The 17,616-nt window shown below is 40.7% G+C and overlaps 1 protein-coding gene across 4 annotated transcripts in view; it reads right to left on the reverse strand.

Annotated features, from left to right (window-relative positions):
- The window catches only part of LOC145980337 (putative peptidase C1-like protein F26E4.3), a 316,609-nt gene that overhangs the window by 98,963 nt on the left and 200,030 nt on the right, over positions 1 to 17,616 (reverse strand). For all 4 annotated transcript variants that reach the window (XM_083113379.1, XM_083113381.1, XM_083113380.1 and 1 more), the window contains exon 2: positions 13,008 to 13,311. In XM_083113379.1, coding sequence (XP_082969505.1) covers positions 13,008 to 13,299 — 292 coding nt within the window. In that variant the 5' untranslated portion in view covers positions 13,300 to 13,311. The remainder of the gene's footprint in view (positions 1 to 13,007; positions 13,312 to 17,616) is intronic.

Raw genomic sequence — 17,616 nt, forward strand, 5'->3', positions numbered from 1 at the left:
TCCAGCCTCCTTTAGCCTACCCCGCCCCTTGGGGTGTCGTCCTTCAATGGTACCTGTTTATTTGAGAATGGGTGAACCCCAGAGCCGCTTTATGAAGAGAGAAGGCCGCAAAAATCCGACCTCACAAAACACGCCCAGGAACCTAATCTTAGTTTCCAGCAGGCCAGTGAGACGCCCAGCCGACTTTACAAAGGGAAAACTTCCCTGTTATTGTCCTTCAATACTTCTTCTTCTTCTTCTTTTTTTTTTTGGAAATCAACTTTAATCTCTATTTTTTCATTCCAAAATGAATAATTTCGGAGAATTAGAGATTATAAAATGGAGTTCACCTTGGCTTTTCTGTCACTTTTGAGCCGAGGACTATTTAGGGGAGGGAGATCCAGAGGGCATTGCCATACGCAGAGGGGGTGCTAAAGGAGCTACAGCCCCCCCCCCGAAATTTTTAGAAAATAAAAAAATTCAAATGAAGGTAGTAATAAAGTCGAAAAAACTCAAAATGAACCCCAATAACCATTTTTGTGTTTGAATTACTTTTAAAACGAAGGATTAAAATGGTAATTTGAGCTCATACGAAATGAAAATAAAACACCAACACTGAAATGGATTTACGGCAATGTATTCTATGATTCAACCAAATATTTAATCTGCCTCTGTTCAGTAAAGGTTAGATTCATGACACGGAACCCGCATTCACATTCAATTGTAGATATTGGTACAATTTCAATTGAATTCATATAATCCTTGACCTTGAGTGAGGTGAAAATGTGTCTTGGCTGACATGATTCCATAAATAACACGTTCTTAATCGTCTAAATGCCATGTGTGTGTATTTAATAGGACCATATTCATATTCAATAAATATTCGATCCTTGATCTATTTGACATTCATTTCTCATTTCATTTTTTTGCGATATTAACTACACCTAAGCTAGATAAAGAATATGTGTTGTTATATCCCTGTACTTACACCGTCTTTTTGCCTATTCAAGTAATAATAATAATACATTATTAATTAATTTACATATTTAATTAATGTCATTAATCTAATGTGAATACTTTAATTTCATCATTTATATTATTATTATTTCTGAGACTTGGTTCGGACTCTCCCCCCCGAAATATATTTCTTGATACGTGCCTGCTTTTGACTAATCTTGATTGATTGATTGATTTGTTGTTTGAAGTCCACTTTATGCACAGGAAGTCTAATCGGGACTGGACCTACAGTTGAAAGTGGGATCCGAACCACTGTGCCATTTGCCTCCACCGGGTATCGGACAGACTAATCTTGAGTAATAAAGGTCCCGAGTTCGGCGGTTATGTACAGAATGGTATTTGAAAGTGAAGGGGAAGTGCTCCATCTGCTTGCTAATGTTTGGTTATTGTGGGGAGTCTATATATGTACAATTTATAATATATCGATGCTTCAAGAGTAGTTGCCGGAAATTTTGCAAATACCTCACTCTTTACGTGCATCTATCAATATCTCCAACTATTAGAGCACAGCCAATTATGATTGTGAACTGATAGCAAAACGTTTGTTTGTTAAACTTGTTTTAAGACCGATTTATGCACAGAAAGGCAAATCGGGACTGGACGTATAGTTTAAAGTGGGATCCCATCCACTCAGTGGGGTAGCGCAGATCTTTGCCCCCCCCCCGCAAGTAAAATATTGAGGGGCCCCCTTAGTGTCACAAAAAAAATATGATGCCAGAGTGGGACGGAGGTACGATAGTTAGATAGTTATCTGTTCTCCCCCCTTCGTTGTACAAGAAATCAACTTTTGCCTCAAATATTATGCCTTCCCATTTTTTTGTTATCGACTTATATCACTGTAGTACCTTCTTGAAACTAAATCAGGATGGTCTGAAGCTCTGAAAAATAACTGGAAGAAGAATCTGGAAATATTTTCTCTAATTCAACGCAGGGACACAGCCAGGAATCACTTTTGGAGGAGGGGGAAGCTTCCCGCTGCCATATATTTTGTTCCTGATGCTTTGTATTTTTGCTTGAAATATTTTTTTTTAATGAAGTTACATATATTACACAGATTTTAAAAAATACTGTTTTGGTGGAATTGTAAAAAGATAGTAAACACTCCTCTTTTGGACTTTGAGGTGGACGTGCCTTCAGCCCCTAAACCATCTCCTGGTTCCTCCAGGCCAAGATTCAACGTAAGAGTCGCTCATATTAGCCTTCTAATACTGAGTGAGTAATATACTCAAGCAACAAACTTATCCTTCAGTAAAGGGGGTTGAACCGGATATCTAGATTGTCGGTAGTAACCTATCACAAGGTAAATTTCAATCTGCTACGAAGAAATAACTGCAGACTCTAGTCTTGAGTGATAGATAATAAAGCTGCGAAGGAACTCTATTCACTAAAAACTTGTCACTCCATGAAATGCAGCTTGGAAGGACTGAAACCTCCCCCCCCCCAACAAAATAAAAGAAGGTTGCCACAGGTTAGTAGACCTCAACATCATTATTCATAATTTTAATGCTGCCATTCTTTTTTCGATAGACCAGTGATCATACTTTCTTAAATACTTTTTCATGAAACAAGAACCTTTTTATTAATAGACCATCAGTGCTCGAATTTTCCTTTTTTCTATCCCCAACGCGAACAAGGAAATTTGCAGCGAGGAATTTTCCCTTCGAACACTGCAGATCAAAAAATCGTAACACGTTGGAAAAGAAGAACTATTTCGACAGAAATGTCCACAAAATGCCAAATTGTAAGAAAAATGAAGTTACAAAATTACACAAAATAATGGTCACATTTAACTCATACGTTGTATACCCTGCGTGGCAGAGGATGGGATAATGGTCTTTACAGCAAAGGGATAATTTACTATGGGTTTACTGAGGTTTTCGGTCCCTTTGAAGTAAAACGTAACAAGTGTAGACAATATGGAAAATTCATTTCAGCTCTTATTTCAATATGAAAAGAATTGGGACCCCCCTTGAAAATATTAGGTGGGAAGTTACATTTTAAATATCACGTGTAAAACTAAAAGGTTACGAATTAACAATTTTGATGTTTATTGTAAAATAAGGATAGACTGGTTGAGCAACTGAATATTTCTACTGGATTCATAACTGTAGACAATTGACACGCTACACTACGTTTACGACAAACTGCGTAGATACAAAGGAATGAGATGAGGGATATTTTCCTATCGATGGACATCTGCGAGCAAGTAAGTTAATTCTGCATTTCGGAGGGGGACCCATATGACAAGTTACTGGGGCCCCTCTGGCTGAGATAATACGTCACTGCTTGTTATCGCAGACGTCGTATATGATGTTACTGGGAACCAGATTTCTGTTTCGTAAATCGATTTTTTTATAAGCGACACTATATGTGGAATTTCTGCGATTATATAAAAAATTCAAGAACGCATTGTGGGGCTCCTACACCTCGCCTTCCCCCCCCCCCGCGTTGCGGGGATTGCGGGGGTGGCTGCTACGCCACTGGAGCCACTACGTCTCCACCGAGTATTGAATCCTGGGTCCCTTGATTACAAGGCGACGACGTCACCACTACGCCATCGGAGAGGCCCTGATAACACAAAGTGTGTAGCTTCTTGTACGAGAACAGTAACAACAGAATCCTGATTCCAAAGCTGAGAATTTATATTTTAGGTATTTTACTACATAATCTATGTTAGTTGGCCATTTTACTGTAACAAAAGGAATGTACCGACGGAAACAAGAAGAAACATGCAGCTTCACAGTGCATAGGCTGGTAATCTCAAAGGACGATGTGTAAGGTTTTTTTCAACTAAGGAAAGGAAAACAGTTATTCTTCAGGGTTTCGGCACATCTGTCAATGGCCAGTGGGAACGACCATTCATTCTCCCCCTCTCCCTGCCAGATCGTAAAAGCAGCGAGGTCGGGTTGCTGAAACTGGGTAACGATGGTAAGAATATGGGAAATTTGTGACTGGGAAAAAGAAGAATTTCTTGAAAGCGACGTCAGCGCCTCCCTCGTGTTCCCTTGATACTGTTGTTAGAACGGAACTAACGACACTCGCGAAATTTGGATTTCTTTCAACATCCAGCCGAGGCTTAACGCCGAAGTCTCACTTATTTGCAAAGTGACTCAGGAACCCCGAACCTAACCCCCGCGTCTGATAATTTTTTGGTATTGTTATAAAAAAGCGTCATTTCATGTCCAGATGTTCTAATTTAATTGTCCGCATTCAGGGTTAGAAGCTCCATTTCATTTCTTTAATATTTAGTGTAAATTGTCAAAGTGTGCTCCATTTTTTTTGTGTAACCGACCGCCCCGTCGCGCCATTTAATTTATCAATACTTGACTGATGAGTCCTTTTTAATTGTGGAAAGCGTAGTTTTTTTTTTATTGCAAGGTCGTGCGCGTGAAATAGTATTATTTGTTGCATAGTGGTTATTAAGGTAATTTTTGCTCGCGCCGACGATTGATTTGTGTATTCCGGCAGCTGGATCCAATTAAGTTTTTGCATCACTATGAAATTCTGTAGTTGTTCTCATTGGACGAGAGAGGCTCATGTGTATTACCCCCGTCCGAGAAACTTGTATAATGTGTAACGTGTAGCAGTGTTCACGTTACAAGGATGTATATAAACTTATTATTTTCCTTTGTTTGGTATTTATAATTTTTGGGTGGTAATGGTTAATTACCAAGAAAAGTGGAACCACCTCGTATATAGACTATACATCCAGATGTTAAATAAAAGTTCAAAGATTTTGTTTCTTTCTGCCAGCAAGCTGAGCTGGGAATTTTTTTTATCGGTGACAACAATGCGAGAAAACAATCGCTATTGTGTAGAAGCCAGGCAGACTCAACTTTAAGTTAACGTTGAAACCGGGGAAAAGACGAAAGATTAGGCTGTCTTCCCCACGCTATATCTGTCGTGTCCCTTGGCGGACAATAAGTTAACTAATATCATATTAATCCCTGATTCTTTTACTGCAAGACGGTGTAATCAGAATTTAGTTATGTTAAGGTAAACGAAAGTTATGCCCGCGCAAGACAAAACCTGTATTTAAAGAAATTTTGCTTAACACTTTAACGTTGTAAACTTTCTTTCTTTTCTTTGTTGTCTTTTCGCGTGGCCGTTGCAGGGAGAGAGGGGAGTTGGAAGAAGCAATACTCCCTAGTCAAGTTAAATGCTGAGTGTAACAATTAAAATTATCTTGCATATTTAATATTCACAAAAGGTTAAAAATAGTAATTTCTGTATGTAGCTAATTATGTTCCTCTTTGATATTTTATTAATATGTATTTTATTGTAATGTAAAATTGATGTTAAGATAAAAGTTGGCAAATCCTTCACGGCACCGAGAAATCCTATATAAGCAGCGAAGCTCGGTGGCCCGGGGCCTTTTGTATTCGAACTCCAGATAAATACGGAACTCGTATTACCGTCTTTTCTTTTCACACCCGTATTTCTGCGCTTACTTCCACGTCGCTACTAGGAATTAGTTTATTCTGGATTAGCTTGGGACAATTACTTAGCTCTTCTGGTCAGAAGGCTTATGTTCTCTCGGTTCTATGCTCCTGGTCAGGAGATATAATTGAGAGGATTGTGATTGTCTTAGGATATACCAGAATTCGGGATCGGTCGATAGACTGTTGGTAGTCAACGTTTGTGTCCCTGGTCAGGGAACACCTTTTCTTATTCTGTGGTCACGGATTAATTTTCAGTTCTCTGGTCAGAGGCTGAAAAGAGAATAGGAAGTTGGATACTTAACTGGATATCGACAGAACCTAGTGGGAAAAAGGATTGTTGATTGCTTATAGAATCTTGGTCAAGATCTATAAGTACATTGAGAACCTTTGACCTAGAATTACGAGGGACCTTACATCGAGGATAGAAGAAACCGGAATAACCCGAACCTTGAGCCGAGGAGACTCAAGCCCCGAAGCGATACTGAGTGTGAAGCCGAGGCTCAATAGACCCATCGAACCAAGTACGATCCAGGGCGGATCCTTACAAGTGGCGCTGCAACGTTTGGGGCTCGAAGTATATATCCGGTGGTTCTTCTGAAATTACGAAACATCGAGATGGCAACAAGAAAGTCTAAACGCAATTCATTGCCGACGATTGTAGAGGAAGACGGAAATTTGCACTTTGATTGTTGCTCCGATCAAGATGAAGATAAGGGGGCATTTAGGTGCATTTCCTGCAGCCAGTGGAAGCATTTCGTTTGCGAATTTGAGTCTGAAACCGTGGAAGGACAAAATTTAGATGTCGTCCGTTGTAAAGGTTGCCAGGGCAATGAAGATGAGAATAAGGAACCTGCTATTGAACTTCCTCCGTGGTTGACAGTTTGGTCCGAAATGGAAAAAAAGGAAAGAAAAAAAGAAAAAGCAGAAGAAGAAAGAAAACGTCAAATCGAGAAGACTGCAGAGGTGAAAGCTCGGAAGGCGGAAGAGAAAGCTAAAAAAATTGCTGAAGAGAATAGGTGGCAACAGTTCTGGAGTATATTAAGAGAAGAAAAAGCAGAAGAAGAAAGAAAACGACAAGAAGAGAAAGCAGAAGAAGAAAGAAAACGACAAGAAGAGAAAGCAGAAGAAGAAAGAAAACGACAAGAAGAGAAAGCAGAAGAAGAAAGAAAACGACAAGAAGAGAAAGCAGAAGAAGAAAGAAAACGACAAGAAGAAAAAGCAGAAGAAGAAAGAAAACGACAAGAAGAGAAAGCAGAAGAAGAAAGAAAACGACAAGAAGAGAAAGCAGAAGAAGAAAGAAAACGACAAGAAGAGAAAGCCAAAGAAGAAAGAAAGCGGCAAGAAGAGAAGGCAGAAGAAGAAATAAAACGACAAGAAGAGAAAGCAGAAGAAGAAAGAAAACGTCAAGAAGAGAAAGCAGAAGAAGATAGAAAACGACAAGAAGAGAAAGTAGAAGAAGAAAGAAAGCGACAAGAAGAGAAAGCAGAAGAAGAAAGAAAGCGACATGCTGATAAATCGGAAAATGAAGAACGGTGGAAACAGCTGCATGAAACTCTAAGCAAGGAACTGTCCCAAAATAATGAGAAGTGGGAGGTACTCCACACAACGCTTACAGTTGAGCGAGAGCGTGAAATAGAAGGAATTACTCGTTCCATGGACACTCTGGGAGTGAGTGTAACCGAGATTAAGGAACAGATGACTGCTTATCTAGGGAAAAATGAGGAAGTAAGTTCTAAGGTTGCTGAGTGCTTCGAGAGGTTAGAGAATTTTGGTGAAGAACTACGTCAAGGAGAAAGTAAGGTTTCCTCTTTTTGTGAAGAGATAAATACTAGTATTTCCAGCTTCCGAGAAGAAGTAACCCACAATATAACCAGCGTTCGTGAAGATGTTGATAACATTGCAAAGAATAACACTTGTGTGGCCACCGAGTTACGTCAGCTGAAATTAAACATGCAACAAAACATAAGCTCCTTGAGAGACAGACTTCAAGGACTTCACCTAGATCCATCTCAGCAGGAAACCGCTGTTAAGTCACCTTATGGCTTTGATAACCATCAGTCAGCTGGAGAGACGTCAGATTACGTTGAGTGTGAGGGTGCACGCGGACCTCCGAGTAAGAGAAAGATCTCAAGGAAGAATAATGTTAGGCCCACAGTGGAAGATCCAAATGTTCATGGTTTGGAAGAAATAATTAATCAAAGTAAAATGGTGACCTCCATTGGTAACACTGATGCTGGTAGGTTTAGAAAAACGTCGAAAAGAGAAAAAAATCGGAAGAGAACTTCTTGTGATTCCTCCTCCGAGGACGAAAGACTACCGGGAAGGATTCGTCATAAGAGGCGAAGACGCGGAAGGTACTCAACTCCATCTTCTTCAGATTCAGAATTTGATAAAAGGATCGAAGGACGATATGGAAAATTACCTCGGATATCTGACTTAAATCAACTCCCTAAGTTCAGTGGTAACATTGAAGCTCAGAGTGCACAGAAGTATTTGAAGGAACTAAATGTTAACTTTGAGCTTATGCAAGTTCCACAGAAATATCGTCTCCAGTTACTATCCAGATTGTTTACCGGACAAGCCGAGCATTGGTTCCAGGCCCATTACGAAGAGTTTAGGGACTACAATGGGTTTTGTAAAAAGTTTACTGCTACGTTTGCTTCAGAGGAAGCAAAACAAAGACAACTGGACGTCTTGAGAAATAGAAAGTACTATAAAGGCCAGGGTCAAACCATGGAAGAGTATGCGTGGGGAATCTATGCTGGTTTTAAGAATCTTTCTCCAGTACTCATAGAAAGTGAAGTCGTGAATATGATAATTAGACAGATGTCTTATAAAGTCAGACAGCTCTGCCTCGTTAACCCACCGAAGACAATGGAAGAGTTAGCAGCGTTTCTGAAAAGATATGAAGTGAATGAAGAGTCCGAAAGCTGGAGAGCAGATTGGTTCAAGAGAAATGAAGCTGGGAACAGTAATAATGGAAGGTTTAGAAACCAGCAACCACTGCAGAGAAATACAGCAGTAAGACAAGTCGTCCGAGAAAACCACGGCCCTGCGGGGAGAAACTTTAACAACGACGTCCGTAACCACGAGGAATCAATGACAGGTAATAATGGTTACCGTCAAACTAGGGAATTTAGAGGAAGGACGTGGTATAGGAGTCGGCCTAATACACCAGAGCTCAGATCTGATCCCGAAACGAGAGCACCAGAAGGAGGTTACATCGAGAGAAGAAGAAACTCAGCATCTCCTCCTCGAAGAAGAACCTATGATTTTCCTAACGGGCAATTCACAACTTCGGGGTCTCAGACACATGAGTCAGAGTTCCCGAGGACCTTTGAACAACAACAAGCGCTTGAGCAGACTCGTCAGTACTATTGGAGTGCTCCAGTAGTTCCCACTAACCAAGGTTCAAATAGGAACCTTGCTTAAGTCCCGTTCCGTCTACAAAGGAGCCTGTTGATCGGGTTAACTACCAGAACTTAAAGAAGTTCACCTGCTCCCAGGAACGACGGAGAGAAATACTCGGAGAAAGCCAGATTTCTTGTGACTAGTGTGGAACGTCAAGAGTTGTCAGTGAATTGTTTATGAACATTAAGTGAAGTTTTGAAAATTTTCACAATTTTTCTGTGAAAGAGAAAATTGTTCAAATTTTCTCGTAGGAAGCGGGGCAATTGTAACGTGTAGCAGTGTTCACGTTACAAGGATGTATATAAACTTATTATTTTCCTTTGTTTGGTATTTATAATTTTTGGGTGGTAATGGTTAATTACCAAGAAAAGTGGAACCACCTCGTATATAGACTATACATCCAGATGTTAAATAAAAGTTCAAAGATTTTGTTTCTTTCTGCCAGCAAGCTGAGCTGGGAATTTTTTTTATCGGTGACAACAATGCGAGAAAACAATCGCTATTGTGTAGAAGCCAGGCAGACTCAACTTTAAGTTAACGTTGAAACCGGGGAAAAGACGAAAGATTAGGCTGTCTTCCCCACGCTATATCTGTCGTGTCCCTTGGCGGACAATAAGTTAACTAATATCATATTAATCCCTGATTCTTTTACTGCAAGACGGTGTAATCAGAATTTAGTTATGTTAAGGTAAACGAAAGTTATGCCCGCGCAAGACAAAACCTGTATTTAAAGAAATTTTGCTTAACACTTTAACGTTGTAAACTTTCTTTCTTTTCTTTGTTGTCTTTTCGCGTGGCCGTTGCAGGGAGAGAGGGGAGTTGGAAGAAGCAATACTCCCTAGTCAAGTTAAATGCTGAGTGTAACAATTAAAATTATCTTGCATATTTAATATTCACAAAAGGTTAAAAATAGTAATTTCTGTATGTAGCTAATTATGTTCCTCTTTGATATTTTATTAATATGTATTTTATTGTAATGTAAAATTGATGTTAAGATAAAAGTTGGCAAATCCTTCACGGCACCGAGAAATCCTATATAAGCAGCGAAGCTCGGTGGCCCGGGGCCTTTTGTATTCGAACTCCAGATAAATACGGAACTCGTATTACCGTCTTTTCTTTTCACACCCGTATTTCTGCGCTTACTTCCACGTCGCTACTAGGAATTAGTTTATTCTGGATTAGCTTGGGACAATTACTTAGCTCTTCTGGTCAGAAGGCTTATGTTCTCTCGGTTCTATGCTCCTGGTCAGGAGATATAATTGAGAGGATTGTGATTGTCTTAGGATATACCAGAATTCGGGATCGGTCGATAGACTGTTGGTAGTCAACGTTTGTGTCCCTGGTCAGGGAACACCTTTTCTTATTCTGTGGTCACGGATTAATTTTCAGTTCTCTGGTCAGAGGCTGAAAAGAGAATAGGAAGTTGGATACTTAACTGGATATCGACAGAACCTAGTGGGAAAAAGGATTGTTGATTGCTTATAGAATCTTGGTCAAGATCTATAAGTACATTGAGAACCTTTGACCTAGAATTACGAGGGACCTTACATCGAGGATAGAAGAAACCGGAATAACCCGAACCTTGAGCCGAGGAGACTCAAGCCCCGAAGCGATACTGAGTGTGAAGCCGAGGCTCAATAGACCCATCGAACCAAGTACGATCCAGGGCGGATCCTTACAAATGTCGTGCTTACGACTGGATGCATGCGTTCATTCGAACGAAAGATTTAACCACGCCGACCCAATTGTCTTAGTTAACCGCTTTCCGAGGGCTGGCACTTAAGTTAATTTAAAAGAGCACAGGAGCTGGCAGACAAATGCCCTATATTCACATAAAGGTTTAAAACTAAAAAGGAATGATATGTTAATGAGATCCATGATTTGTATCTATACTTTGCATGTAAAAATACCTCAGAGGTGTGAAAGAGAGAAAGAGTGAATGAGTGAGCGTTTGAGGAGGCTTTGTAAAACAGTTGTTGATTGCAATATTTTTTTGTTGTTACAATATATATATTCACTTTTTACCGTTCGTCAGTGTTGTTATTTGACGTTTTTCAGGTACCAGATATTATGCTATTAGTGTGTTATGATTGTTCGAATCTACATATCAAAGGTAAACAAAGCAGTGTAACATTTCAAGGTATTTATCTCCGCCTCGCAATAACACGACAATAAACGACCGTCTCAGTACCGAACTTGAAAACTGGACCGTAAGAGTTACGACCGGTTTCCCGTACTCATAACGACGTTTGGCCCCGTGCCGGGGTATGATTGACACGTCATTTCGGGGACCGTGAGTGCACTCGTTACAACACCCTCTGTAGAGTAAATTAACTTCCTGTCCGATGCTAGCTTCGTTTGCAACAGAAACACATGCACACGACCCGTAACCTTGAGGTGCGCACGCAACTGTCTGCCACTGCTGAACCGATGCGAGAGGGAGAACGCTTCGGCTCAACCTCAGTGCAGGGCTGGTATTTGTTCTATGTGTAGCGAAGAAATGGAACGGTTTTATCTAGATATTATTGAATAATCGTGTGATTATAATGACATAATATATTGTTACGTTATTGCATTCCGAAGCAATGCTTCGGTAGCTTACATTGTATGCACGCCACTGCGGTTCCCAAACCTCGATCGTGTACGCTAAGAAAATTAAGAGCCTGTGCCATATCAAAGAATGGATTACAAGAGCCCTCTTCCAAATCATTCCCACCACACTAACAGACGTCTAACGCAACTGGGAGCGTCGAATTGAAGCACGCATTCAAGATGACTCCCATATTGAACATGTACTGTAACTGACCATTACATACGACAACTGGAAAAAAAAGACAGTCATAGCAACTACATTATGTGTTGTGGATGCATGGTGGATTACTTTGAGGGTTCATAGGATGCTTTGTGTGCGCCTCTTTTGGTTTTGTTCTGCCAATAGCCTTGTGACTAACACACGTGCATAATACGATACAATTTTAATTATTTTTTTGGCACTTCCCTACCAAACCCCTGATACACATGACCTGCATTGTTCATACATTGTTCAGTTCCATACAGTACCCTCTTCCATGCCCCAGTTCTCGTATCAATTATGTGCATGTTTGCATTTGTTTTCCTATGTAACATGACTTTTGCCTCACCCTGTAGATATTGATTGATCTGGCTTATTTTACTTCGCCTTTCTGCCACTTTTGGCTAATCGCGAAAATAAGCATGAGTGATCTGAAGAAGTTGAAGGGACACTCACAAACATGGGCGTCGCCAGAAATTTTTGCAGGGGGGGTTGGGCAAATGATAAAAGTCGATTAATAGGAAAATAATAAGTATTATTACCACAATAATAAATATTATAAACTAAAAAAACATTTTATTCGAAATAATAATTATTATTAGTATTATATAAATGGGGAGACTCGATCCACCAAACGAGTGAATACCAGCACAACTATTTTCCATGATTTATTTTGCATTTTATGCAGTTAGTATCTGAAATGCATTTTGATATTAACTTTCGCACGTCTCGTTCAAGAAAAGGCTTTAAATGTTAAAAAAAAAAAGTAAAGTGTTCCCCTGTGCATAGCACCACGCCATGAAGGCGTATAGGGGGTGCGGGGGTAACGCCCCACACTTTCTTGATCCGGTCGTGAGTGGGGGTGATGTGATCAGCATCACGCCCCTGACCGCCTTTACCCCCCAGGGTTTCCCCCAGGTACCCATGTTATTCGACGCTGGGTGGGCGCCGGGGCCGCTTCCACCGTTAGAGATTCATTTTATTATTATTATTGTTGTGTGACCTCTCACCTACAACTGTAATTGATAACTGTAGAACCATTTGTTTTTTGGATGAAATGTTAGAATATAATCTTGATCCTGTATTTATCACTCAATGTTTCCCATCCAATGCATTTTTAAAATGAACTTTATTTCTGTTCTTAACAATAAGAGTAACAAACTTTCGACTTTCTTGTATCTTTAAATGAACGATGTCAATTTCCAGGGGGGTCCACCAACCCGTTCGACCCCTCCCGACGCTCATGGGTCACAAAGAACACCCATGCTGGGATTTGAACGCGGAACCCCTGGCGTTGTAGCGCACTCTTCTAACCATTCCGCCAAGGAACTTGGCTCTTGGAATCTAGAATGCAAAGTTCAACTTACTTCTCGTCGGCTGCGGAGGAGGCGTGACCCCTTTGCAGAAGCTCCAGAAGTCCGGGCAGCAATCCTCGTTGGTCGTTCTGTTGCAGAAATCGTCGCAGTAGCAGAGGGTGCCGTAGATGGGAGCCGAACAGTCGTCCTGCCTTCCGTTGCAGCACCCCCCTCGCCTCGCCTCGCAGAAAGGGCCGGGCAGATCAGAGTAATCCCTTGCCGAAACCAGGGATGGATTCATCATGATCATCAGCATCATGGCTGCCAAGGCCGTCGTTAGAGACACCATCATTTGGCCCTTCATCCTGTAGACTTCCTGTAAATAGAAGAATTGCTTTGCTTAGCATCACATGAACAAGAGAGAAATTGCATTAGTATACACTAAGCATACCGAACGAACTTATCAGATATTCTACGGTATACCTACAGTTTATGCTTTATTGGCTTAATGGCCCAATAGATATTCTCGGTCCCAGGAGTCTGTGGAGAAAGAGAACGAAACAAATACTCTGCGCAAGTGGATCGACCAATGAACGCTTGAGGGAGAAAGGTAGTGTTCTAAGGATTGATCTTTAATTAAATTATTAATAAGAATTGCATATTATAGAGTATAAAATACGATGGCATGCTGAGGGTTTAAAAGTATAATCGGTGTAATTGTTATCGTGATTATTATTAATATTTTGTTCATGTTCATTGATACCAAAATGATACCAATATTGGCGACTATATTCGATATTTCGACTCAATGTTGACATCGATATCAAAAAGTCAATAAGCCGCCCTCCGTGGCGGAATGGTTAGCACAGCGTGCTCTCCCCGGTTCGAATCCCGACCTGGGTATGGATGTTCTAGCGAGTGTCTCTTCATCAATTTCATCATATGATCACTCATACTCGTCGTTGCGATTAGCCAAAGTAGAAGAAAAGTGACGGAAAATAACCTCAATCAATCAAAATAGTCAATTGAGTCGCGAGTGTAGAAAGCACAATATGACGGCGAGCCCGTCTGTCTATTCGTGCTAGAAGCCATTACACACACACAGATACACATACATACACACACACACAAACACACCCCCACACTTACACACACCCCCACACTTACACACACACACACATATACATATAATGCTCATGGTACAATAACGTTCCAAGCGGGAGTGGGGGATAAATACTAAATATCTCCATTACTCTACCAATACGCTGACGATTCAAATTTTTAATTTCTGCGTGACGGAGAGCGAATTTGTTCTCCCAGTATCAAAACGTGGCACACTGGTCATCAAGATCGATTTGAAAACAATTCCGAGCTTTCCTGCTTTCACCAGCATCGCCCATGCGAACAGCACCCGCCTCTCTTGTTGCTCATAAGCCACTGTTGATAACAATGAACTGGCCAGACGTAACGAGATGGGAAATTCGTGTAGCCCACAACTCATCGCCGCCACCTCCATGAAGCTAGTGATGCTCGTGGGGGGATATTTTGGTACGGTGGCTCCCCCCCTCCTCCCCAAGTGGACGGCGGACAAAGCGTTGCGCCCGGCCCCTTGTAACCGCGAGTACATGCTAAATAATGCCTCGCAGTCGTTGCTTTTAATTATGCAAGAGAGCGTGAAATGCAAGTGAGGTTCGTTGCAAGGCTCGTTACAACAGACAAGGGATCAGAGAAGGAGGCTGAATTTGGATCCACGAGAGCTGGAACTGGTGCAGAGGGTTGAAAGAACAGCTGAGAAAGGAATATAAGTATAGGGGAGAGGGGGAGAATTGAATCAGGACTATTTTAATAAATGCTACAATTGCAAAAATCATAAAAACTACTCGTTAACTAGCAGGTTAACAAAAGTAACATAAACTTGTATATTTTCATAAACCTGAAGATTTTTGTGGAAAGCAAGTGCCCCCCTTGTCCCCACCAAGTTACACCTATTGGTTTAAGTGCGGAAGATTGTTGTGTTCATAGGAAATGTGCTCAGGAGAGCACAAATGTGGAAGAAATATTCTCAGCTGGGCTTCGGAAATCATGTTATTGAGATTTTTATCTTATCCTGAATCCGTTTCCACCCCCTCTTTTGATCCTATTTTCCTATTTTCTCTCCACTGTTTCTCTCACCCTCTCGTTTCTTTTCATCCTCTGTTTCTTCGTCTCTTTCATTTTTCTCTTTTCTTACTCTCTTTCCACTTCCGTTTCCCTCTTTTCTCTTTATTTCCCTTATCCTCTGCTTCTCTTTTTCTCCCTTTGTCACTCTCTCTTTTTTCATCTGTTTCTCTCTTTCTGTTTCTTTCTTTCTCACTCTGTTTTTCTTCCACTCATTCTCTGCTTCTCTATTTTTCTTCCTTTCTCGTTCTCTTTTTCTCCCCTGTTTTCTCTTTCTGTCATACTTTGCTTCTCTTTCTTTTTCTTCCTTTCTCACGGTTTTTGTTCTTCTCTCCATTTATCCTCTACTTCTCTCTCTTCTTCTTCCGTTCTCATTCTCTTCCTCTGTTTTTCTCTTTCTGTCATCCTTTGCTTCTCTTTCTTTTCCTTCCTTTCTCATGGCTTTTATTCTTCTCTCTTTTTATTCGCTACTTCTCTCTCTTCTTCTTCCGTTCTCATTCTCTTCCTCTGTTTTTCTCTCTCTGTCATCCTTTGCTTCTCTTTCTTTTCCTTCCTTTCTCACGGTTTTTATTCCTCCCATTCTTTCATCCTCTGCTTCTCTCTATTGTTCTTCTTCCTTTCTCATTTCCTTTCTGTCATCCTTTGCTTCTCTTTCTTTTCCTTCCTTTTTCACGGTTTTTATTCTTCTCATTCTTTCATCCTCTGCTTCTCTCTACTTTTCATCCTTTCTCATTCTCTTTTTCTTCCTCCGCTTCTCTCTTTCTGTCATCCTTTGCTTCTCTCTATCTTTTTTTATTTTTACTCTGTTTTTCTTCTGTTTCTCTCTTCCTTTCATTCATTCTCTGTTTCTCTCTCTTCCTGTTTTTCTGTCTTTCTACTGCTTATTTTTAGCTCTTTCTCTTTTATATGTGTACGCGTTAGTGATTCTTGCTCACTGCATGAAATTCTCAAAATTTCCATAGAACTTTTTCGGGTGAGCAAGAGAGATCGCTAAGATTATATCAGGTGAGCTATAGAAGCCAATGTAACACGGCCACCTTTCTTGAAGCCGGTGTTCCGTAATTACAGGAATAGAGTGCGTAAACACTCTGAAAGGAAGACGTCCCCACATTCAGCTTCCTTTCTTAGCACCCAATTTAAGCTCAATGCGTTCGCACGCACGCCTATTCAAGGACAAGGTCTCTGGAAATGCACGTGGAAGTGATTGGAACGGGACCCCCCCCCCTTTCTCCTGTTAGCAATCGAGCTTGTTGTCTGAATCAGTTGCAGTTTTATGGCTGTAAACTTCTCAACCCTTTCATACACAGCAAAACTCTGTAAGATTTCTGTAGCCCGTTGCCCTGAGTCGATAAGGGATTTTCGCGGAGGTGGCGATTTTCAAGTTTCCCTCTAAACCAGCCTATAAATTACTGTACATATATATATATATATATATATATATATATATATATATATATATATATATACACTATATATTTAAGTTCACTTTATACACCGATATGCAAATCGGGACTGGACCTACAGTTTAAAGTGATATCAAAACTACTTGCGCCGGGCCCCGTGGCAGAGTGGTTAGCACATCGCACTACGATGCCAGGGGTCCTGGTGTCGAGTCCCAGCCTGGGCACGTTTGTTTGTGAATGTCCATTCATCAATTCCATCATGTCATCACTCATCCCCGTCTTTGCAAATTAGCCAAAATTGGCACAACAGCGAAGTAAAAGAAAGCAATTAAACCCAAACTACTTGCGCCTCCAACGGGGATCGAACGCGGTATTCCTTGATTACAAGGCGACGATATTACCACTACGTCATCGAAGAGCGCATATTTTGTGGAGATGATGAGATCAGCACGACACTTCGGTCGCTTTTATCCCGCCTGGTAACTGTGTGAAAAATCACCTGAAATTACCCAACCCCGGGAATGGATCTCGCCGTGGCAGTCAGACACCCACTGACCGGACCATATCGATGCTCTCGACAACGAAGGTGTACTGTTCGAAACTCGGTATGGGCTGCCTTTATTATGGTGTCTTTATTAATGCCGTCGAATCATCGTCGCATCATCATCTTCGCGGTTAATCAAAACGGATACAAATGCGGCAACACAGTATAATTTGATAGAGATAATATACGTAGATATGTATGGATGTATAACTCGTGAGTGTGTGCGTGCACGCTATGTGCTAGGGGGAGTGAGTGTCTTATATCCTCTAATATATTTTGAGTATATTCCAGATCTTGTAGGTTAAGTAAGGTTACCACTTGCACAAGTGTGCGTAATGCTAACTATTTCAAACACCAATTCATCCTCCCCCGAGGCAATTCGTAGGACGTCCTTAGTTGGGAAGACATTTCAATTAAATATCCATAGAGGCACATATTTTTCGTAAATAAAAAAAGCAAAATTTCGGTATAAAAACAGAGTCAATTTCATTTTCAAAAGTGGTAAATAAAATGAAATTTCGGTGTTATAGCGGTGAAAAATCGGAATAAAAGTGGTATATAAAATTACATTTTGGTT

The sequence above is a fragment of the Lepisma saccharinum genome, chromosome 27, assembly GCF_977018435.1.
Source record: "Lepisma saccharinum chromosome 27, izLepSacc3.1, whole genome shotgun sequence".
Classification (NCBI taxonomy): Eukaryota; Metazoa; Arthropoda; class Insecta; order Zygentoma; family Lepismatidae; genus Lepisma; species Lepisma saccharinum.